At 48.5% G+C, this 24,315-nt stretch overlaps 1 protein-coding gene across 1 annotated transcript; it reads left to right on the forward strand.

Annotated features, from left to right (window-relative positions):
* The first annotated feature begins 515 nt into the window (after window positions 1-515).
* NANS (N-acetylneuraminate synthase) lies at window positions 516-23,049 on the forward strand. The gene is made up of 6 exons (XM_032418362.1): window positions 516-794; window positions 4,493-4,708; window positions 16,922-17,021; window positions 18,053-18,207; window positions 20,898-21,164; window positions 22,819-23,049. Exons 1-6 carry the CDS (start codon window positions 663-665, stop codon window positions 23,026-23,028), a joined length of 1,080 nt encoding a protein of 359 aa, XP_032274253.1. The 5' UTR covers window positions 516-662; the 3' UTR covers window positions 23,029-23,049.
* Window positions 23,050-24,315: the final 1,266 nt, after the last annotated feature.

A 24,315-nucleotide genomic window follows, 5' to 3' on the forward strand; every position in this document is an offset into this window, starting at 1 on the left:
CTCTGCTCTGGCTTTCTGGATGGCTTTGGGTAAGTCAGTGGAACTTTTTGAACACGTTGTCTCTCATGTAACAAGATTGGAGACCACTTATTGAAACCTTACTACAGGCTAAGTACCGTGATCAGTGTTTTCTATACATCATCTCACGAACCTATATAATTTTCCCATTTCGGGGAAAAGGAAAATAACGTTCCGGAAGACTAACGTATTCATGATCAAGAACCAGTTAGTGGGAGGACCTGTGCTCAAACCAGCTCTGTAATTCCAACTCCATAATCCATTTTTTCCATTACACCGTAGGGCGCGCTCTCCCCACGCCCAAGGCAGCCGTCTTCCCCCTCCCACTCCCCTTAGGAGAATGTTGGCTCACGGGGGAAGCAGGAAGGCCGCGACCATCAGCGGCCTCGCCTACCCGGCCAGGAAACGAGCCCAGCTGAAGCGAACCAAGCTAGATTTCCTCGTCCCGCCGCACCGCCCGCCTTGCGGGAGGCCCCGCCCCCTGCCTCGATTGGCTGGCGGGAGCGAGTTGGGGTCCGCGGATTGGCTGCGCGGCCGCCGGCTAACGCGGCGGAGCTGACGTGGCCAGCGCGGCGTGTAGTCCCTACTGGGCTGCGGTGCGGACTCGAGGCAGGCGGTGGGGCGCCGGGACGCGAGCCGCCGCGATGCCGCTGGAGCTGGAGCTGTGTCCCGGGCGCTGGGTGGGCGGGCAGCACCCGTGCTTCATCATTGCCGAGATCGGCCAGAACCACCAGGGCGACCTAGAAGTGGCCAAGCGCATGATCCGCACGGCCAAGGTGAGGGCAGAGCCCGGGAGGAAAAGGAGGCCGGCCGGGGCCGGGGGGCGGGGCCGCGGGCGAGCCTGCGGCGGGGCCGGGACCACCTTCCTCTGCCTCTCGGTAGCCCGCGTGCGGCCTGGCGTCCAGCTCGCCTGTACCATTTCTAAGTCTTTGGACTCCTCCTCATCCCTCCCCACCTTCCTCACTTGTCTGCATTAGTGCAGGTGCCGCCTAAGCCGAACTCTGCCCCCTTCTGGTGGCAGAATGATCTTCCTCAACACAGGTTTGACCACGTCGTACCGCCTCACACCTTCAGTGGTTCCCCTCTGTCCAGGGGTAGAGTCGAAACCCTTTAACATGACCTTCAGGACCTTAATGACCTGGTTCCTTCCTGCCTGTCATGTTCCATTTCTGACATCTTTCAGCGACATTGAATTACGTCCAGCAAGTTCTGAAGCTCCTGGAAGTTGCTGTGGTCTCTCACTTGCCATTCCTTGTGTTTGGAAAATGAAACGGTTAAAATGCCAAGGCTCTGGGTTCAAATTCAGACGCCACCACTTAGCAAGCTGTGTGAACCTGGCCTGGTTACTCAACCTCTGTGAGCCTCAGTTTCATCATTTGAAAATCGGGTTGATGATAGTACTTATCTCAGAGTTGGACCAAATGGGATGACTTATGTAAATCTCTTAGCACAGTACTTGGAGAGGACTCAATAAATGTTAGCTATTAGCTATAGGAGGTTTATGACTATTCAGTGCTCCCTCTTGGCAAATTTTATTTCTGTTCAAACCTGTATTCATGTACAGGTCTGCTTGGATGCTTTTTCCAATCCTTCCCCACAAGGCTGGGCCCCTATCACTGCTCCCATCGAATTGCATTGTCACTGTCCAAGTTTCTAGCTCTTTTCTAGCTCACTCCATCTTTTTTTTTCCCCCTTCCCTTCAGTGAAAGCTGTTCATCTGATGTCATCGATTGTGATTAGGTATTTACCTTTCTCTTCTTTCAGGACTAACTCTGCTTTTATGGAAGCCTACTGGATCATAAAAAATACTGCTAAAGAGTGACAGTTGTACTAAATGGGCTAAATGCTTTAAGTGCACCATCTCACTTCATTCCTACAGCACAATGTGGTAGATGCTATTGGTTTCATTTTAAAGGCTCAGAGAAGTGACTTGCCGAAGGGCACACAGTAAATACTGGATTTCAGAGCTTTGCTCCTAACCAGGGAGTGCTAGCCTTTGCGTGTAACATTGTTTTCTAGGGGGGAAATTCCTGCTCTTAAGTAGGGAACAACCTGTTTGTGGAGGTGCGACCTCTGAATGCTGAGGTTGTAGAAATACCCACAGATACTGAAGCCAGAGAAACAAAGTTTTTTTTTTTTTTTTCTTTCTTTCTTAATTTTGGAAGTTGGTTTCTGGGGCGAGGGGAGGAGAATGAAGAGGTTGAGCCTGTGGCGCAGTGGAAAGACACTGTCCTGGTGTGAAGATACCACTTACTAGCTGAATAATCTTGGGCAGGTGACTTTTCCTCTTCAGGCTTCAGTTTCACTTATTTTATAATGTGTGTGTGTTTGTTTTTAAACTTAAAGCAGTGGAATCTTGTGAAATCCTTGTATTTTAGGATTTTTTTTAGTCTTTGTTGCCAAATAAAGTCACATTGCCATGTTTAGTTACTCAGAGTAGCTCATACAATGAAATGAATCTATTTGCAATATTAAAACTTGAATTCATTCAATTATTTTTATTTTCTTGCAAAATATAATTATATAATATATATCAACTATAAATGTATTACAATTAGAGATTTATTAATTGAATATACTTTTAACTTCCAAATTTTGAAGCAAAGGGAGCATCATACCTTTGCCCATCCTGGAGTTTTGCTGCTTGTTTTTTTTTGTTTTTTGTTTTTTGTTTTTGCCAGGAGAGAATAAAAAAAACTTGAACAAAGAAACCATCAGCATTGTAGTAAAACGGGGACAGTGATTGTGTTTTCTGACCCTGGAGTTCACCATAGAATTAAACAGATAGAGAAATCACTCAGTTTGAGGAAAGAAGAGGAAGAACCTGACCTCTTGTCTTTAGTAGTTTCTGCTACTTCACCTTTATCTTCTTCCTGTAAATGAAAGGTTTGCCCAGAACAGACGGGCTCTTTCACTCCTTGAGCTAGAGCTGAGAAGCAAAGGGAACAGGAAGCAGTGCCCTGTGAAGGCCTCCCCCTTGGATTGCCGGAGTCCTGGCTGTAGGCGGCATCCGGGTGGCAGTCATGGGCCAGGAGACAGGTGCTCGGCAGCCTTAGCAAAGCGATCTGTCCAGCTCTGCCCGGGACTCACTGTGCAACGGTGCTCAGGTTACTCTGGGCCTGGGGATCTTCCTCTAGACAATGAGAACGCTGTTGCCCAAGGTCACTTTCAGTTCTCATGTTCTTTTTTTGTTTTGTTTTTTAGAGATTTTATTTATTTATTTGACAGAGACACACAGCGAGAGAGGGAACACAAGCAGGGAGAGTGGGAGAGGGAGAAGCAGGCTTCCCGCCGAGCAGGGAGCCCAATGCAGGGCTCCATCCCAGGACCCTGAGATCATGACCTGAGCTGAAGACAGATGCTTAACGACTGAGCCACCCAGGCGCCCCCACTTCTCATGTTCTTTAAACTTTCCTGACCGTGCCATCTTGTGGTCTTTCCGGGAGTGGGAGCACTACCATTAGCACAGATATTTCCGGAAGTGAGGTTTTTAGCAGCACGAATAACTCTGTCTACAGAAATGTCAGCGAGCCGGAGACTTTAGAGGGTTTTCCTTCATCTTTCTATTGAGTAGTTTTTAAAAGCAATTTTGAGGGGCGCCTGGGTGGCTCAGGCGTTAATCGTCTGCCTTCGGCTCAGGTCATGATCCCAGGGTCCTGGGATCGAGCCCCGCATCGGGCTCCCTGCTCCTCGGGAAGCCTGCTTCTCCCTCTCCCACTCCCCCTGCTTGTGTTCCCTCTCTCGCTGTCTCTCTGTCAAACAAATAAATAAAATCTAGAAAAAGAAAATAATAAAAGCAATTTTGAGAGATCAGGGGCTGAGTGGCAATCGTATTATAGCTCTTATAGCTGGACAATCCAGCTTTTATGTTATAGCTTCTGTTCAGTAAGGCCTGGGCCTTTCTAAGTCTTGTTTATGTACTTTTTGCCCCAGAACCTCTTGTTCAAACGAGATGCCATGCTGAAAAGCACAAGTACAGAAGAGCTAAAGCAGAGTTGTCTGTTTCCTGCCCCACGAGGGGCTCCTCAGAACAGGTACAGGTCCTGGAGCGAGCCCAGAGCAGCTGTTGATGGAGATGGAGAGGCTGAGTCCTGAGAGCTGGAGTGACTTATCCAGGAGTGAGAGTCAGATCCTGACTTCCCCTCAGTTCTGGACCAGTGCTCATTTTGTTATCCTCTGCTGAGTTACCCAACTTAAAATCTTCTTTAGATGTTTAATTATTTTTAATATAAAACAAAGTGAAAAAAAGTGCCATTTTTTTTTTCTTTTTGCATTTTAAGGGGGAAAAAGAGGGGGAAGCCCCATCTCCAGCCTTCTCTTCCTTTGAGACTCTCTTGCTTCTCCTTTTCCTCTTTGCCTCTGTCAGTCAGCCTTATTTTTAAAGATACTGATGTCAGAGCAGTTGTCCCAGCATTTCCCTTTTCTCTGAGAATCCCCGACAGGTCACTGAAAGGAGCCCTGTTGTGTGTTGCAGGAATGTGGGGCTGATTGTGCCAAGTTCCAGAAGAGTGAGCTGGAGTACAAGTTTAATCGGAAAGCCTTGGAGAGGCCCTATACGTCTAAGCATTCCTGGGGGAAGACGTACGGGGAGCACAAGCGCCACCTGGAGTTCAGCCATGCCCAGTACAGGGAGCTGCAGAGCTACGCCCAGGAGGTTGGCATCTTCTTCACGGCCTCCGGCATGGATGAGGTGAGGCCTCATGGGAGCTGCTCTGCTTTAAATGCACCATCTCACTCCATTCCTACAACACAATGTGGTAGATGCTATTGGTTTCATTTTAAAGGCTAGGGGACAGCAGGCGGCCTGGTGGCATTTGGCCTAGAGTCAGCTCCAGCCATTGCTTACCTGAGACTTTTGTTGTGCTTTCTAGAGCTAGAGTTCCCAATCACATTAACTGTATCAATGCCCAACTAAATAGAAGGCCAGGAGGAGCAGAGGCCCAGTGAGATTTTGTGAGAGGAGTACCGGAAGTTTCCAGATAAGCTGTCTTTGGGAGTAGGGGGCAGCCACACTGACATCCCCGAGTCCCTCAAGCTTGTGGGAGACCCCTATCGGACCAGTTTTCTCCCAGCGGAAAGTGGCCTGGACTAGGGATCAGGAAACCTCCCTTCTAATAGGGATCCACCTCTTGCTGAGTGGCCTTGGTGGATTTGGGTGGGGGGCGTTGGTAGTCATCCTGAGCGGCTCACAGAATGTCATGCTAACGTCCTGGAAGGGTCCAGTCCTTCTGCTCTGTGACCTGCCTCTTTGAGATTCCTTCATGTACTCTTTTTCAAATGTAAAAATTACAATTGTAAAAATAATAAATACCATTGAAAGTTTAGAAACAGGAAAAACTAACCCATAATCCCTATATGGTGGTTCTTTTTATAGATTTCCTCCTGAAGTCTTTTATGTGCATGTTTTGTTGCCTGGTTGCTACATTTGTGAATATTTAGTTTTGTGCATGCTTTTCCCATTTAACATTATGCCATAAGCTTTTACCCACATCTGGGGTTTTTTTCCCACCTTTACTGAGATATAATTGACATATAAGTCCCCACAACTTTAGTTCCTTTCTTTTTTAAACTTTTATTATTATCTTTTTTTTAAAGACTTTTTTTTTTTTAAGATTTTATTTATTTGTGAGAGAGAGAATGAGAGAGAGAGCATGAGAGGGGGGAGGGTCAGAGGGAGGAGCAGACTCCCTGCTGAGCAGGGACCCCGATGCAGGACTCGATCCTGGGACTCCAGAATCATGACCCTAGCCAAAGGCAGTCGCTTAACCAACTGAGCCACCCAGGTGCCCCTTATCTTTTTTTTTTTTTTTTAAAGATTTTATTTATTTATTTGACAGAGACACAGCGAGAGAGGGAACACAAGCAGGGGGAGCGGGAGAGGGAGAAGCAGGCTCCCGCTGAGCGGGCAGCCCGATGCGGGGCTCGATCCCAGGACCCTGGGATCATGACCTGAGCCGAAGGCAGACGCTTAACGCCTGAGCCACCCAGGCGCCCCTCTTTTTTTTTTTCTTTTTTTTAAGATTTATTTATTTGAGAGAGCATGAGCAGGGGGGAGAGGGAGAAGCAGACTCTCCGCTGAGCAGGGAGCCCGACAGAGGACTTGATCCCAGGACCCTGGGATCGTGACCTGAGCTGAAGGCAGACACTTAACCGCTGAGCCACCCAGGTGCCCCTATTATTATCTTTTGAGAGAGACCACCTGCATGCATGCGCACGGGCTTGAGTGAGCCGGGGGGAGGGGGGAGAGGAGCAGAGGGAGAGAAGAGAGAGAATTCTAAGCAGGCTCCACGCTCAGCTCAGTGCAAAGCCCAACGTGGGGCTCGATCTCACGACCCTGAGATCACAACCTGAGCTGAAAGCAAGAGTCGATCACCCAACTGACTGAGCCACCCAGATGCCCTATGCTTAAAGTTTTTAATAGCAATGTAATTCTTCTTTTTTTTAAATATTATTTGAGAGAGAGAATGTGCATGGGGTTGGGGGCAAAGGGAGAGAGAAACTTAAGCAGACTCTGTGTTGAGCTCAGAACCTGACGTGGGGCTCAATCTCACTACCCGAGATCACGACCTGAGCCGAAACCAAGAGTCAGATGCTTAACCGACTGCGCTACCCAGGAGCCCCAGCAATGAAATACTTCTTTTGAGGATTTATAATGTACCTAACCATTTCTCTACTTTAGAGCATGCAGGTTCCCTTCAGTTTTTTGTACTTATAAATAGTGCTGAGATGAACATCATTTTTCTGTGTTTTGTGTTGTTCCTTAGGATAGCTTTGCAGAAATAGATCATTAGATGAAACCTACGAGCATTTTTATGGCCCTTGAAACATTTGGAATGCTTTTGGTCATTCAGAATATTTGAAGCGATTCCAGTTCATTCTGTAGGCCTCCCTGACCGTTTGTGTCCCTGTTCCAATCCCAAAATATGTCTGTAAATTGAGTTGAAAAGAAACATAACTCTAGGCTAGGCTGTTGGTAGTTTTAACAGGGGTGGGGAGGCAGAAAATCTAGGCATCTTTGGGAGATGACAAGTCCAGGCCTCAGTTCTGTAGGACAGATTCATCCCTTAATTCACAGCTTTCATAAGCATGACAGTCATCAGATCCAGTTGTGCATGTGATGATCATAAATTCCTACTTTTGAATTATATGCTTTGCTTACAGAGCATCTTCACTTACAGTAAATATATTTTATCCCTCCTCTGCCCCACTCTGCAGATGAAGAAATGGAGGCTCAGAGGGGCCGGGAAGTTTGTACAAAGTCACATAGCTAGGAAATGGGTCGCGAAGGTGCAGTGTGCTTTCTCCGGTCCTACAACTCTGCCTGGGCATCAGTCCAGGTGTATGTGGCTTCGTGGAGCTCAGAGAGCCTTTGGGCTTCCCCCTTGCTCTTTACCACCTTGATGTTGGTGGCTGGAGAGCTTCTGGGCCCAAGAGCTGCTCTGGGGACTAGGAGACAGATTTTTTGAGGAAAGTGTTCCCAAAGAGGTTGCTGGGCTTTTTTTCTGATCCCAGCTTAGAGAACACTTCCTCAGGGAATTCTTCTTGTTCCCCAGCTTGGTTCAGGCCCCTTCTGTTAAGTTCTCCTGGTGCTCGTTACTTGTATAGTTGTGTGTTAACCATCTCATCTCCCTCCCAGACTGCTAGCCCCACGGCATCCCTGGCATCCCCAGTGCCTGGCCGGCAGTCGGGTTGGGAGACACTTATTGAAGGAATAAATGAAGGAGCCAAACAAAAGACAGGGTTAGTGGTTTTTATTGGATTCTTAAAGGATCTGTAATCAAAAAAGTTTAAGAGGAAAGAGCATGTACTTTAGGATCTGAAAGACTTGGGTGTTGTTTTTGGTTCTACCATTAACTACCATTTCTTGAGTATTTATGATGTACCAAGTTCTATGCTAGGTGTTTTAAACATATCAACTCATTTACTCTTCTTAACCTCTTCAAATAGCACAGTTATCCCCATTTCACAGGGAGGATGTCAGTAGTCACTAATCAGCTTACCCCGCCCTCCTGACCACACTCTTCTTTCATCTCCCTGGGCCTGTTTCCTCTTAGGGAAAGGGCAAGGCATTGATTAAAATACCTAACTTGCAGGCTTGTCTTCTGGAGCAGGTGAGACCATATATGTAAAGTACATGTCTCAAGATAGGACCCTGTCTGTGTGTTCACTGTGAACCCAGATCCTGGCACTTAGTACATCCTGATCTTAGTACATCCTGAGTCAGTGCCTCGGTGGAAGGAAGATCACACCTAGAAAGTGACATTTGTTTTCATTATGTACTTGTTTCATGTACTGTGAGTTCACAGCATTTTGGGATTGCTCTTTGGCAATCCTCTAGAACTCAAGCACTGAGAGACAGCCAAGCCCTCATCCTCAAGAGGGCAGGTTTGGGTTCGGGAAACTACTAATCCTTCTTGTGCCAAATAAATGTGAATCTTTGGTCTGATTGGCTTAGTAATGAGTCAGTAACGAGACAGGGCCCGCAAAGCTCTGGAGAGAATTTGCAAAGATTATGCCAGTATTCTGGATCTCTAGTGTTGTCTTTGGAATAGGCATACAGCCTTTCCCAGAGTAACAGATTTGAGAAGTACACTCATTGGAGGACTAAGTCCTGACCTGTTTGTTAAAAATAATTAGTCTCAGGGCGCCTGGGTGGCTCAGTCAGTTTAAGCGTCTGACTCTTGATTTTGGCTCAGGTCATGAGAGCTGAGGGTTGTGAGATAGAGCCCTGCATTGAGCTTCACACTCAGTGGGGAGTCTGCTTGAGATTCTCTCCCTCTCCCCAGCTTGCGTGTGCATGTGCTCTCTCTCTTTGAGAGAGAGAAAGAGAGCACACGGTCTCTTTCTTTGAGAGAGAGAAAGAGAAAGCAGACTTTGAGCGAGAGAGAACACGAGTGGGGCAGAGGCAGAGGGAGAAGCAGGCTCCCCACTGATAGGGAGCCCAATGCAGGGCTCAGTCCCAGGACCCTGGGATCATGACCTGAGCCAAAGGCAGACGCTTAACCAACTGAGCCACCCAGGCACCCCAATAAATAAATCCTTAAAAAAATAAAAAAATAAAAATAATTAGCCTCAGTGGTGTAATTACTCCCCCATCCTCCACCATATAGTTGCTTCCCCAGGACAGTTTTCCTAAAACCTGACCAAAGAAAGGGGAAGTGGAAGAAAGATCACATGGGAATTCCACTGCAGTGACACCTGAAAGGAACAATAACAGATGAGAATAATGGGAAGGGTATGACAGTGGTTCTCAAAGTGTGGTCCAGGAACCCCTGGGGGGATGGGGGACCTTTCAGAAGGTCCACCAGCTCCAAACAATTTTCATAGTGATACTCAAATGGGATTTGCCTTCTTCACTGACATTCTGTCCCAGGTGTATAGTGGAGTTTTCCAGAGGCTGTGTGGTGTGTGATGACATCATTCCCCTGGCAGTGGCTAAGGGAAGGTGTGCTGCGTGCTCTTTTACTTTAGTAACAACTCCTGTCACGGACCACACAATTCACCAATTACAGTTTACAATTCAGTTGTTTTTAGTACCTTCAGAGAGTGGTGGCCGTCACCACAGTTGACTTCAGCACATTTTTATCATGTACCCATTCCTAGTCATTTTTCAGTCCCCTCAGTTCCCCCCAGCCCGAGGCAGCCTCTCATCTGCTTCCTGTCTCCGTACATCTGCCTTTTCTAGACATTGCGTATAAACAGAATGAGACAGCACGTGGTCCTGTGTGTCTGGCCTCTCACGTGGTGACGTGTTCGAGGTCCGTCCGTGTTGTGCACGTGCCTCGCTCCTCGTTCTTGCTGAGCACCAGTCACTAGTATGGATGTACTACATCTTATTTACCCGCTTATCAGTTGATGACATTTGGATTGTTTCCGCTTTTTGGCTCGCAGGAATAATGCTTCCATGAACATTCAGGTACAGGTTTTGTACCGACATGTTTTTAATCTCTTGGGGCTACGTGGTAACTCTGTGTTTAACTTTTGAGCACTCGCCAGACCGTCCTCCATAGTGGCTACACCAGTTCATAATCCTCCCAGCAGTGCAGGGGCCTCCGGGTTTCTCCACATCCTCACCTTTGTTAAGATCTGACTTTCTGATTCTAGGTGTCCTAGCAAGTGTGAAATGGCATCTCATTGTGGTTTTGATTCATATTTCCCTGATGTTGAGCATCTTTGCATGTGCTTGTTGCTATTTGTATAGCTTCTTTGGAAGAATGTCTGTCAGATCCTTTGCCAATTTTTCATTGGGTTATTTGTCTTTATATATTCCAGATATGAGTCCCTAGTCAGATACATGATTTGCAGAAATGGTTCCCATTCTCTGGGTTGTCTTTTCACGTTTTGATGGTATTCTTGGAAGCACAAACATCTTTAGTTTTAATGACATCCAATTCATGTTTTTTCTTTTGTGCTTGTCTGTTCTAAAATTTCTCAAGTTTTAGGGGCTCCTGAGTGGCACAGTCAGTTAAGTGTCCGACTTGGTTTTGGCTCCGGTCATGACCTCAGGGTTGTGAGATCGAGCCCCGCGTCGGGCTCCTTGCTCAGCACAGAGTCTGCTTGAGATTCTCCCTCCCTCTCCCTCTGCCCTCCCACTCATGCTTTCTCTGTCTCTCAAATAAATAAATAAAATCTTTAAAAAAATTTCTCAGTTTTAAACCACAATGTGGTATCGCTCCAGAGCTATCACTCTGGCGAAAACAAAAAGTGACGATAACACCAAATGGTAGCAAGGATGCGGAGAAAATGGATCATTCATATGCTGCTGGTGGGAATGTAGAAAGGTATAATCACTCTGCAGAATAATATGGCGCTCTCCTTTTTCTAAACACAACCTTATTTTAATACAGCTCACGTGCAGTATCATATCACATTTCACTCACTCCGAGTATACTGGTAGTTTCTTATAAACTGGACACACACACGGAAATTGTGCATCTATGGGGATGGATGTTAACTTATTATGGTAATCATTTCACAGTGTATATATCAGATCATGTTGTACACCCAAAACTAATACACTGTTAGGTGTCAATTATAGCTCAATAAAAAATAACCATTTGCATACCTAAAAAAACACCACCACAAACTAGACATGTGCTCAGCACGTAGCCCGCCAGGTGTCATTTGGTAATTTATCTCAAAAGAAATGAAAACTTAACAATTCACCCAAAACCCTGTACATGCAGGTCCATGACAACTTTATTTGTAATAGCCCCCAAACTAGAACAACCCAGAGAGTTCTCTAGCAGGTGAACGGTTCCAGCCATAAAAAGGAGTGAACTGCTGATACGTGCTGCAGCTTGGAGGGCTCTCCAGGGTATTGTGTGGAGTGAAAAAGCCAGCCTCGGAAGGTTCCGTTCTATACCGTTGAGTTTATACAGCAGTCTTGAAATGACAAAATTACAGAGTTGGAGAACAGATGAATGGTTGTCAGTGGTTAGGGAGGGGAAGGGAGGCAAGTGGATGTGGCTGTAAAGCCTTGGAGTGATGGCCCAGTTTTGTATTGTGACTTTGGTAGTCGCCGGTCTGTGCATCTGGTCAGACTGCATGGAATTAGATGCACTCCCACAGAAAGGAATACATGTAGAAACAGTGGTACCTGAATCGGGTCATAGACTCTGTCAACGTCCCCTTCCCAGTTGTGATTTTGTACTCTAGTTTTGCAGGGTGTCACCATAGGACATTTGGATGGGGGGAACTGGCTGAAGGGTACAGAGGAGCTCTCTGTATTTTTTTTTTTTAAGATTTTATTTATTTATTTATTTATTAGAGAGCGAGCGAGAAACAGCATGAGAGGGGAGAGGGTCAGAGGGAGAAGCAGGCTCCCCGCTGAGCCGGGAGTCTGATGCGGGACTCGATCCCAGGACTCCGGGATCATGACCTGAGCCGAAGGCAGTCGCTCAACCAACTGAGCCACCCAGGCGCCCCTCTCTGTATTATTTCTTACAGCTTCATGTCAAGCTATAATTATCTCAAAATAAAAACTTTAAAGTTAAAAAACCCACAAATCCCTTAGTTTTAATTTTAATTCCGTAAATATGAGTAGATAGAACCTACATAAACAAAAACCCTGTAGAATCCATAGTCATTTTTAAGAGTGTAAACACCCAAACCTTGGGGGCCCCATGCTGAATGGTGCACATCCAGGCTGTATGGTTTCACAGTTAAGCTCGAGGACTCTGGGGTCAGATTCTGAGTCCACGTGGAGGTCGTTCCACCTCTTTGTGCTTCTGTTTGTTCACCTGCAGAGCAGGTCTACGGCCATACCACCCTGAACGCGCCCGATCTCGTCTGATCTCGGAAGCTAAGCAGGGTCGGGCCTGGTTGGTACTTGGATGGGGGACACCTGCAGAGCAGGGTTAGTACCTGAACCCATCTTGCAAGGTGGTTGTGAGGATTATCCGTGATTACTGACATAAAGCATAGCACACAGCTGTCGCTGAGCAAACGTTTGCTACAGTTAAGGAGGGCAACCTGGGCCGAGCGTCAGGACATCTGGCCTCTTGCCCTGACTCTGCTCTGAGTTGATCTCGGTGTGAGCTTGGTGAGTCCCTTTCCTCCCTGGGCCTCCGTTTCCTTTTGTGTGTGAACAAGCTGCCGTCCAGAGGCTCTCTCCCAGCTCCGATGCAGAGCCAGGGAAGATACGACTGAGGCCACTTGCACCTGGAATGAGGGCTTTCCTTCTCAGCCCATGCTGCCAGGCACCTGAGCTCCCGGATGTGGCCTCTGAAGAAGAGAGGGCCCCTCCTTGCATCTGCGAGGCGTGCTTAGGAAAGGTTACTTGTTTAGGTCGTTCACTCCCAGGTGGCTTTGGGGTAGAAGCAGGAGCAGCGGGGAGATGGAGAAGAGCCTGGGTGTTGGTGCTCGGGGTCTGCCTCTCGGCCTTACCCTTTGGTGCCTTTCCCTCCGCTCCCCAGGAAGCCCTGCTGTGTGGTGTGTGCAGCATGCTCTGCGGCCACACTCTCTGAGTTCGGGTTCTGGCGCTGACCCTTTGTGGGTTCAGGCTCACCACATAACCTTTTTGAGCCCCAGGTGTCCCATCTGTAAAAACAGGATAATAAAGATGCGCAGCCCACCTGGCTATGGCGGGGGGGTTGGGTGTGAGGGCCATCCGCCGAGTGATAGCTGTTCTGTTACTGAGAGCCCTTTGGAGTGGTTTTGCTTCACGCTGTCTGGACAGGGCGGCGGCTCTGTCCTAGGAATGCTGTTTGTTCCCAGGTATCCTCCTAGCTGACCCGGGCATAGGCAGCCAGGGCAAAGGCATTCTTAAGAGCCTTTACAAGAGTTAATTTGCTGGCCCGGTCCCTTTTCTGAACCAGCATGTCCTGTCTGCCCTGCGATTGGAAGTGGGTTGGTCCCTTGTTCTGTTTACCTGGCAGGTGGCTCCGAGTATTTACCCACCCTAACTTCCTTGTGGACGGTAGCCATTTATCGAGTGCTTCATTTTTCTCCACTCCGTGCGCTGTCCTAGGGTGTTCTTTGTATGCTGAGGAAAGGTTACAGTGTGGTGGAATTTTATCAAGGCTGACAGAACTACCAGGGCACCTGGTCAAAACTTGCAGAGAGGCACCTGCAACGGGGCTGAAATGAGCGGAGTTCCTTTGGTCTAAATGGAGAGTTCTATGGAGAAAGCAAATGGAGGCCATGACCATCGAGGTGGCCCCTGTGGTTCGTGCTGCCCTCACACACAAGTGTCCTGCCCTAGCAGAGCTGCCCTTCGGGGTGCCCTCTTTCCTCCTCCCTTCTTTCCTTTGCCAGCCCTGCTAGCAGGGTGCCCCCTACCCAAGCCGTGGTGTGCTCTGACTGGGCCACCCGGACTGTCCTGTCCCGTGCTTCCCCTTCCTCATTCCCTCATGCTGGGCAGCTCTCCAGCACCCTGTGTTCTCCCCGGCTCATCACTGCGGGCTTCTTTTCCCTTTTCCACAGGATCTCAAACGCTGAGGGGAGGGGAAGGGGCTTTAGAAAAATCCCAGCTCCTCTTCTTGCTTCTTTTACCCCTCAGATCAGTGGGCCGGGATACGGAAAGGGGGTTCTGTGGACACACATTGTCGATCCTCATTAATAATTACTACCAATTATTGGTAATAAAGCCTCTCCCCCATGCGCTTCCCCCTAATAAACAAGGGTTCTGAGTTGAGTAAGTTTGGAAAACACCGGGATAAAAAAACAAAAGCTAGACAAGTGTATTTATTGGGGCCCTGGAGGAGGGAGCCCCAGCAGTGCAGCATCTCCCTGAACCAGGCTGCAGGCGGGACCCTGTCCTGCGTGTGTAAGCCGGCGGACGCGCGGTTCCTCTCCGACAGGCTGAGAGCCTTTGTGCGGGGGCAGGTGGGAGCGAGAATTGTGAGGCTGCCCGGCTGCACGGTACCCCTGCGTGGAAAAGGGATGGCCAGCGGGGTGGGCAGGCCTAGGGGAGGCCAGGGAGTCCGTGGAGAACGGGGGGCCGCCGGCGCTGACCCGGCCTGAGGGCCCCGGGCACGGCAGTACAGCCTGGGGTCTGCCCCGTTGCTGCAGTTGGCACCCTCTGCAGAGATCAATCCGAAGCGGCAGTGTTGGGAGTGGCCGCTAGGTGGCGCTGGCTCTCCAGGGCGGACTGGGAACAGGCCCCTTTCCCTTAGGAGAGGAACCGGCCTGTTTTCCTCACTCGAAAACTAGAATTCCATGCAGATTTTCCAACCCCTGTAGGTGAGCTTCTGCACAGCGTTTCTCCTGCGTTTGGTCCCTCCTTGCTCCTGCTCGCCCTGTGCCTCTCCTATTCATGCCCTTGGGGACTTTGTCATCACGAGCCCCTTCTCTCCGGAGCTGAACATCGTAAGGAAGAAAACTTAGCCTAGGGTTTGCCCTCTTACAGTAGAAAACACTCTCCATCTGCCAGATAGAATGAGAAAAGTGGGAGAAGTCGACTTTGTTCGATAAACCCATTAGAAGGAATGTTTTCACTTCCATGTTGGGGCTGGCTTATAGTGTGAGAGACACATAAACAGGAGAGGTGAGAGAGAACGATACAGACGGGGCAAGAGAGGCGAGGGAGAAATCCCGCACAGGGAAGACCACGAGAACTGCGGCGAAGGCAGCTTAGCAGGCCTGGGAGTAAGGGGCCACTCGGGCCACGCTGGACGGTGTCTCTCGGACCCAGGGGCTTGTGAACTGCCTGTGAACGTTCACTGGCTTGTTACCCACTGAGTGTGGCTCTCCGGCAGCTCTAGCCTTCATGATACTAGAGGATTTACATATGAGGAAAGTGGGTCTCTGAGTGCAGCCAGTGACTGGAGTAGCTTATCCCCTGCGGGCAAGATGGAAGGAAGCTCAGGCAGCAGCGGGTTGATTTAAAGAGCCTGCTGGTGGAGTGACCTTCTCACACTGTTCCTCGCCACCGCTGTGCCCTCTGGGTTTCCAGGCATGGTGACCTAGCTTCTTACAAAATAGGATTCATGGTGCAGCAGTGGTGGTATTACCCAGGAACTTAAGAGAAACACAGACCTGCAGGCCCCACCCTCACCCGGCAGAGTCAGAATTTGCATTGCATTTGAGCAAGCTCCCTGGGAGAGCCGTGTACCATATTAAAGTGGGAGAAGCAGTGATCCTGCCGATTAGGCCTTCCAAACCTACTTCTGAAACCCAGGCAGCATTTTACAATAGATTGAACTTAAATATTTGGAAACATTCTGAGACCTTGATTCTTCCCACTTCTCATTTCCAACTCCAATTTTTTTTTTTTTTTTTAAGATTTTATTTATTTGCGAGAGAGAGAATGAGAGACAGCATGAGAGGGAGGAGGGTCAGAGGGAGAAGCAGACTCCCTGCTGAGCAGGGAGCCCAATGTGGGACTCGATCCCAGGACTCCAGGATCATGACCTGAGCCGAAGGCAGTCGCTTAACCAACTGAGCCACCCAGGCGCCCTCCAACTCCAATTTTTAAAAATAGTAATAAAAGGTAGTTTTGGGGGTTTTTGTAATTTGATAACAAGCTGAGAGTTTACTCTTAAAACTTGTAGCCCACTGGTTCTGTTAGCGTTTGTTGACCCCTCCCAATTTCCTGATCCTGAGTCTTAGTGAAACGCTGGTGGAGGTGAAGGATAGTGAGGGGCCCTCGACAGGTAACCATGAGCAGTGATGTCGTGCCAAAAAAAAAAAAAAAGTGAACAAGGGGCGCCTGGGTGGCTCAGTTGGTTAAGCGTCTGCCTTCGGCTCAGGTCATGATCCCAGAGTCCTGGGATGGAGTCCCACATAAGCTCCCTGCTCAGCAGGGAGTCTGCTTCTCTCTCTGCCCCTGCCCCTGCTCTCTCTCTCATGTGTGCCCACACTCTCTCTCTAATAAATAAAATCTTAAAAAAAAAAGTGAACGAGATTTGTTTTCCCTGTAGGCCGCATGGTTTGAGGCTGCGAGGGTTTGGGTTTGATGGGCCTACCTACCAGCTGTGGGTCACTGTGTCAGGGTTGGGCCATAAAATGCTCCATTTTTTTCACTTGTGGCCAGGGTTGAAATGGCCTCTTTTCCTGGCTGTTTGGTTTTGAATAAAGGATAAGGCCTTTGAGGGACATTCACTTTCTCACCACCTGGTTTTCTGGATCAAGATTAGGTCCTGACCCTTTTGTGTTGGGGCCCTGGGCTCCTTGGGAAGGAAGGTCTGGCCTGGGTTCTGATTCTTTTGCAGACCTCGGAGCCAAGACAGGCCAGCCTGCAGTGTTTGTTGGACAAATGGACGGGGGCCTATGAATGAAAGTTTGAATCTGAATGAAATGACTGACATAACACATCTTTCCCTGCTTTCAGGTTGTTGCGAGAGTCCTTCGGGCTGGGCAAAGAGGAGGGGTTTTTCTGTTTGTTTGTGGCTCCTCGCCTAACTTAAGGACAGTGATTTTGAACAGTGGTGAAAAAGAGCTCCCTCTTTGATTTTTATAGATGGCAGTTGAGTTTCTGCATGAGCTGAATGTTCCGTTTTTCAAAGTTGGATCTGGGGACACTAATAATTTTCCGTATCTGGAGAAGACAGCCAAAAAAGGTAAGTGTTTCATTTTTGCCCTAAAATGAGGAAGTCCAAATCTTCCCATTTTTACTCTAGTAGAGCCCACTAAAGGAGTCTCTTGAAGACAGACATTAGAAACCTCTTTTCAGTGGCCGCCTGGTTGGCTCAGTTGGTTAAGCGACTGCCTTCGGCTCAGGTCATGATCCTGGAGTCCCTGGATCGAGTCCCGCATCGGGCTCCCTGCTCGGCAGGGAGTCTGCTTCTCCCTCTGACCCTCCCCCCTCTCATGTGCTCTCTCTCAAATAAATAAATAAAATCTTTAAAAAAAAAAAAAAAAAAAGAAACCTCTTTTCAGTTAGCATTACTTCTATTTTTCCATGTGCTGACTTGAAAGAAATGAAGGGTAAGTCAGTTTTTATAAGAACCCTTTAAATTAAAGATTATTTTATTATTTTTATTTCTATGAAATTGAGCACATGGCAGTATATATAAAACTTCTTAGAGAAAGTTTTGACTTTGAGAAATAGTCTGTACGTATAGCGTAATATCCAACCTCTGCATATTACAGTTTGTAAGTGGTTTTGTAACATGAATCAGCTCATTTGACCCTCCTCACAACCCTGGGACTGAAGCAGGTTACAGGATTATGCTGCTTTATACTGAGTTCATAGATGAGGCATGCGAGACCACAGAGCCGGGAGGCGGCAGCTCTGGGCCTCACATTTACTCATGCCCTTGAGTTGGGGGCCGTGCTCACCCTACCATTTGTGCAGCCCCTTCATCCAATGAGATGCTCATCTTTCTCCGAGGAGTGTGAAGTTCCTCTGCCTCCTGAATTCAGCTCACTTCGCTAAACAATAATATTGGGGGCGAGGGGAGTCTGCATTTCCTCAGAGTCGAGGGCAGGAGTCCACCAAGCTCCCCTCTTCCCCCACAGTGGCTGGTACATGAGAGATGCCTGTGGAGTTCATCTGAATGATGAGACCAGCAGTTGGGGTATGATGCTTGAGGGAGAGTCAGAACCCCTAAGGAGAAAGTGATGATGGTGTTGGTGTTGGGTCACTCAGGCCGCCCAATGGTGATCTCCAGCGGGATGCAGTCGATGGACACCATGAAGCAAGTCTATCAGATTGTGAAGCCCCTCAACCCCAACTTCTGCTTTCTCCAGTGCACCAGTGCATACCCGCTCTCCCCCGAGGACGTCAACCTGCGCGTCATTGCGGTGAGCAGGCCATTGTCTGATCTGGCCACAGCAAAATGGCGTTTCTTGAGCCATTTCCTGTGGGAAAGCTGGGGCCTTTCTTGTAGCCAAAATTCTAACCAATCTTGACATGCTTCATGTAATCTGAACATCCATTGACAAATTAGAACCAGCTGTGCAGTTAAGGAATCAGTTACATTCTAAAGAGGGTGATTGTAAATTAATTTTTCTTAAAACCATTCTTAACTTTTCCTACTATGAGATTTAAGGTGTGAGTTCTCCTAATTGTCTGTATACGTTTTCTGTACTATGTGTATTGGCCATTAGAGGTCCCTCTTCTGTGAATTGCTGGTTCATAGCCTTTCTTAGTATGTTGTCTCTTGTATATGTGTGTGTGTGTGTGGTAAAATAGATTTACCATTTTAACCATTTTTATTTATTTATTTTTATTTTTATTTTTATTTTTAAAGATTTTATTTATTTGACAGAGAGAGAGACAGTGAGAGAGGGAACACAAGCAGGGGGAGTGGGAGAGGGAGAAGCAGGCTTCCCGCTGAGCAGGGAGCCTGATGCGGGGCTCGATCCCAGGACCCTGGGATCATGACCTGAGCCGAAGGCAGACGCTTAACGACTGAGCCACCCAGGCACCCCCCATTTTAACCATTTTTAGATGTACAGTTCAGTGGCATTAAGAACATTCACATGGCTGTCCGACCATCACCACCATCAGTCTCCAGAATGTTTCCATCCTCCCAAACTGACACTCTGTACCCATTAAACACTGACTCCCCATTCCCCTCGCTCCCAGCAGCCACCATTCTGCTTTCTGTCTCCATGAATCTGACCCCTCTAGAGGCCTCATATAAGTGGAATCCCACACTAGGTGTCCTTTGTGTCAGTCTTCTCCCACTTACACATCATGTGCAAGGCTCCTCCACGTTGTAGCGCATGCCAGGATTTCATTCCTTGTTGAGGCTGAGTAATATTCCATCGTGTGTATGTACTGCATGTTGTTTACCCTCCGTCGATGGGCATTTGGGATGCTTCTACCTTCTGGCTACTGTTGAATAAGGCTGCTAAAGTCACGGGTATACAAATAACTGTCGGGTTTTCTTCATATTGAGTTGCAGGAGACCTTGAAATGTCTGGCTTTTCCTGCTCTCTGCTATTTGCCAGCTCTGTTATTTTTTGCCTGTAGTTCTGAGGCTCCGTGAGGCTCAAAGTGGTTATAGTGACAGCCTTGAGGGAGCTTTCTCTCCCGCTGGATTTTGTCTGCTCTACCTCAAGTCATTTCACAGATGGCAAAATCCAGTCCCAGAGGGAAAAGGCCTTACTTGCCTGAGATCTCACAGCAGTTTGGTGGCAAAGCTGGGACTAGACTCCTTTGTCTCTTGCTGTCTCAGGCCACTTCCATCCCTTTCTCCTGGTAGCACCTGAAGCTTAACTTAATTAGAAATACGTATATGTAATTATCCTACAAAACCATTGTAGTTATATTAGTGAAATTCTAAATATACCAGACACATAATCCTGAGACTGCAATTAACCAGTTTTCTTTTATATTTTCCTTTTGGTATTTTGACATTCTGGGTTTTTTCCCCACGATAGTGTAAGCTTTTGTATATGTTGCTACAAAGTCTTCATATTTAACTTAAAAAAAATTAGCTTTTTTTGAAAACTGACACTGCTACCTTTTTACCCAAACTTCTGTCTCTCCCAGGTGGTAGCTTTTTCTCCATTTCTAGCTCATCTCTAAATCATGTCATTTTAAAAATTTAAACATTTCTTTTTTAAAAACTCAAATAGCTCTGAAATATAGAGTAAACATTCTCTGTAATCTCATCCCACAGAGATTACTATCATCAACAATTTGCCTTATGTGACTCCAGATATTTTTCCTTGATTTTCTTTCTGTGGAGATGGCCCCCCTTTCTCTTCATCCTCACCCAGGGTGCCGTCCTGTCCTCTCCCGATACTGGAGCACAGTGAGGGTCGCCCGCCCACCCACCCCGTCTCAGGCCCGGCCCACCCATGTTCCAGCAGTTTGAGCCTGCAGCCTGCATTCCCTTGTCCATTACACGCCCTCCGGCCTGGTTTTCAGGGCCTTTGCCAATCAGCTGTCCTAAGCTTTTATTAAATCCCATCTGGGTCTTTTTGCTACACTTAAGCTTTCTGGTCCCCCTCAATGACAAGACTCGCTTGACGAATGTCTTTCGCTGCCTTCAGTGAATTATGGATCACAGATTAGTTAATTATTTAGCATTTCCACCAAAGGATTGTTTCGAGATTGGGCTGTATATATTATTGATGACGGTATTTGTGCGTACAGCATGCTTGCTTTCAGCAGCTCAGGCTAATTAAATGTGACAGATGCTTTTTGAATGAGTTTAGGCATTCAGTTATAGTTCTGTTGCTACTCCTGGTGGTTTGTGCCGTGTGAAGCAATCTTAGGGTGCATTCTTGCTACCAGTAGCCGTTGTTTTTGGAGCATCCCAGTGTGCCAAGTGCTCTTCATGCATCTGGAGCAGCCCTGGACAGGTACCAGTATTACGCCAGGCAGGAGCAGCTCAGAGAGCCTCAGCTTCCTGCCTGTAGTTGCACAAACAGTGAGCGGCCAAGCTGGGACTCCGTCCGAGGTCTGCCTGAGTCTGCACTGTGTGCATGAAGTGCCACAATATTTAACCGGTTTTCTTTTTTTTCCTATTCTAAAGGAGTATCAGAAGCTCTTTCCTGACATCCCCGTGGGGTATTCTGGGCATGAAACCGGCATAGCGGTATCTGTGGCCGCCGTGGCTCTGGGCGCCAAGGTGCTGGAGCGTCACATAACTTTGGACAAGACCTGGAAGGGGAGTGACCACTCGGCTTCGCTGGAGCCTGCAGAGCTGGCCGAGCTGGTGCGGTCCGTGCGCCTTGTGGAAAGGGCCATGGGCTCCCCGACCAAGCGGCTGCTGCCCTGTGAGATTGCCTGCAACGAGAAGGTGGGTTCCGCACCACCTGCTGGAGCCCAGGCTGAGCCTCGGGGTCTGCGCTTGGGTTAGCAGCGGGAGAAGCATGTCACTTCAGGGAGCGTCACCAGTTTCTGCGGCCGCCTAGGACCCTGTTGCGGTTCCCCACCTAGCCTCTCAAGCCTTTGGCTCCAGTGCTCTAGACTCCAGGGGCTGTCAGGGGGCGGGGGTAGCCTCGTGAGACACTTGGGTGGTGAAGTCCTACTCCCTTGGAGTAGGTAAGCCTTGAGAAACAGTTAAGCAGAGGGGTTCCGTGAGGCGGTGGGAGAAGGGCCTGTGATACGTCGAAGCATCCGGAAGCAGAGGAGGCCCCGGATGGGCGGAGCAGTGGGTTGTCTCTGCGGTTGGAGGGGGATGACGCCAGCCTTCCCCCGGGAGCGGTGGAAGCTGTGCAGCATTGACCTTCAGACAGACGGGATGGGGAGGCCAAGGAACGCTTCCTGCTTTGCTGACCATCTGGGCTTCTTGGAAGCTGTGGCCTAGACCTGCCTCGGCCTCTGGTCACAGAGCCAGGCGCCCTGGGGCTGCCGGGAGTGCGGGCCCTCCTGATGTGCTGCAGCTCCCTGGGTGGAGGAGAGCCCAAACACCAGGCGTGGGTGAGGAGGTTGTCATCTTGTATTCTAGTAGGGCCTGATTGCTTCCCTCAAATTAAAGATGCCTATGTACCAGGAAACGGAAATCATAGTAAAAAGAAACAAACTGCCTTGCCGAGGAAAAGGGGAGGGGATTGCACCAGAAGAGCAGAAGGAGAGTTGAGCCCTTAATTTGGTTTTGAGCCTCCTGGCTCCCTGGGCAAACAGTAACTGCAGCAGGATGATGCATCATCATCTGGTAACATCCACTGGCAGACCTTTGGTCCTGGCACGAAATTTTAGAATTGATTCCTTGGCCCTTACATGGAGGATGTTGAGTGAAACTGATTTGTTCAGCAGCATTTATGGACAAGACATAGAAAGGCTGTCATACTTCCAGTACCCTTTATTCCCCTCCCCTGCCTGTCCTGTCTGCCCCTTTGTAGGTGACCCCCTTTCCCATCCTCTGAGTAGCAGCATGCTCAGTCTTGTGAGTCCTCCATATTCTTACTTTACCGAGCAGGGTGGCCGTGGGCCAGGACTCAGGATCCCGGTTCATTGCAACTTAGGCCAAGTTATCTGCCTTCTGTGGACCTCAGTTTCCCGTGTTTAAAATGAGATACTGAACTGGATGATGACAAAAGTAATTGTAATTTTCATTTACTGGGAGCACTCTGTGTTCCAGGCAGACTGCATACATTATTATCGCTAATCCTTACAGTCGTCTCACAAGCTGGAGGTACTGTTATTTCCCATTTTACAGAGAAACTCCACCAGGCTTGTACCCACCTAACGGGGATTTGGACCTGGCTCTGTTTGGCCGTATAACCGACCCCTTCCTGTGCCATTTATCCGGAGGCCCCTCATTTGAGCCTCTGCGTTCACCCCACATTGGCCAAGGCCCTGTGTGTGAGATACTGTTCTAGGCACTGAGGGGAGAACAGAGTCCTTGCTCCCAGGGTACCTGTGAAGACTGGTCAGGGACCTTGGGTATAAAACAACATGAACCAGTTAACTTCTATGAAGCCGGCACTGAGTCTTAATTTTATCCACAGCTGGGCAAGTCCGTGGTGGCCAAAGTGAAAATTCCAGAAGGCACTGTTTTAACATTGGACATGCTCACGGTGAAGGTGGGTGAGCCCAAAGGCTACCCTCCTGAAGACATCTTTAGTCTGGTGGGCAAGAAGGTCCTGGTCACTGTCGAAGAAGATGACACCATCATGGAAGAATCGGTAGAAAATCATGGCAAAAAAATCAAGTCTTAAAATAAAGTGCCATTCTCTGAATTGCCTTGCTGGTGCTGTTGGGTGAGGTGGGATAGGAGTGGTGGTCTCTAGAAACCTGGCTTTCATCTGCTGCTCCTCCCGAGACACACGTTTTTGGGCCCGGCACTGGCAAGCCCATAGGAGGGCTACAAAGAGCAAACATGGCAGTCTCGGCTTCGGGCTGGCTGGCCCAGAAGGGGTGTTCAGTTGCTGTGTGGCTACATGGGGGTGTGTGTGTGAGAGAGAGAGAGAGAGAGAGAGCTGGCTGTACAAGGGCCTCTTCTTCAAGCCTTCATTCATCCTGCCTGTAAAGCCAATCCACACGACCTGAAATGTCCCTTCCCTCCAGACCTCCTGTCTCTTCTCCGTTGTCCTTTTTCCCTCCCCGCCCGGGGACTCTGTGTCCAGGGAGCTGCATGGCGGTCACTGGGCATCAGAGAAGGGATTGGCCAGGCAGCCTGCAGGCTGAGAGACGCTGAAAGCCTGCATAGCTCTATGAGTGAAGACAGAGAAAGGACATTCATTCCTCCTTTCCACAATATGGAAGATACGCTGTGTGCCAGGCCCTACTCTAGGTACTGGGAGACAGCAGTGAACAGCCGTTTCCTCTTCACGGAACTTCCACTCAGATGGGGACAGAGGAACAGCAAACCAGAAGCATAGTAAGTAAATCACAGTAAGCTGGAAGGTGGTATGTGCAATGGGGGGAAATAGGGCTGTGTAAGGGACACGGGGAGTGTGGGCTTGGTGTATTTGTAGCTGGTGGTGACCTTTAAATAGGGTGGTAATGCTGAAAATAGCCCTTCCCTACTCATAATGAAATTACAAACCCAGCTAACAAGACAGATCCACAGTGTTTTCCTTTGTGGAAGAGCAGTGTGGGCTTTTCACAGAGAGCCAGTATCAGACGCCCCTCTGTCCTTCTGAACCAAGACTGAGATGAATGATTCTTTTCAGATATACTTCCAGATTCCTATTTATAGGAATTCATATTTATCTGACCTTGTTCACTATCGCGCCTTGTTTCAAAGTATATACTTGAGTCTCTCTTCAGATGTATAGAATTATTTAGCCTTTTGAAGTTTTTTTTTTTTTTTTTTTAAAGATTTTTTTTATTTATTTGACAGAGAGAGACACAGCGAGAGAGGGAACACAAGCAGGGGGAGTGGGAGAGGGAGAAGCAGGCTTCCCGTGGAGCAGGGAGCCCGATGCGGGGCTCGATCCCAGGACGCTGGGATCATGACCTGAGCCGAAGGCAGACGCTTAACGACTGAGCCACCCAGGCGC

Source organism: Phoca vitulina, unplaced genomic scaffold, assembly GCF_004348235.1.
Source record: "Phoca vitulina isolate PV1807 unplaced genomic scaffold, GSC_HSeal_1.0 scaffold21, whole genome shotgun sequence".
NCBI lineage: Eukaryota > Metazoa > Chordata > Mammalia > Carnivora > Phocidae > Phoca > Phoca vitulina.

Coding starts and splice junctions, on each gene's coding strand:
- NANS (XM_032418362.1), top strand. CDS start 663: ATGCCGCTGGAGCTGGAGCTGTGTCCCGGGCGCTGGGTGGGCGGGCAG. Junction 4,709..16,921: donor CGGCCTCCGGCATGGATGAG/GTGAGGCCTCAT, acceptor TGATTTTTATAG/ATGGCAGTTGAGTTTCTGCA. Junction 18,208..20,897: donor TCAACCTGCGCGTCATTGCG/GTGAGCAGGCCA, acceptor CCTATTCTAAAG/GAGTATCAGAAGCTCTTTCC.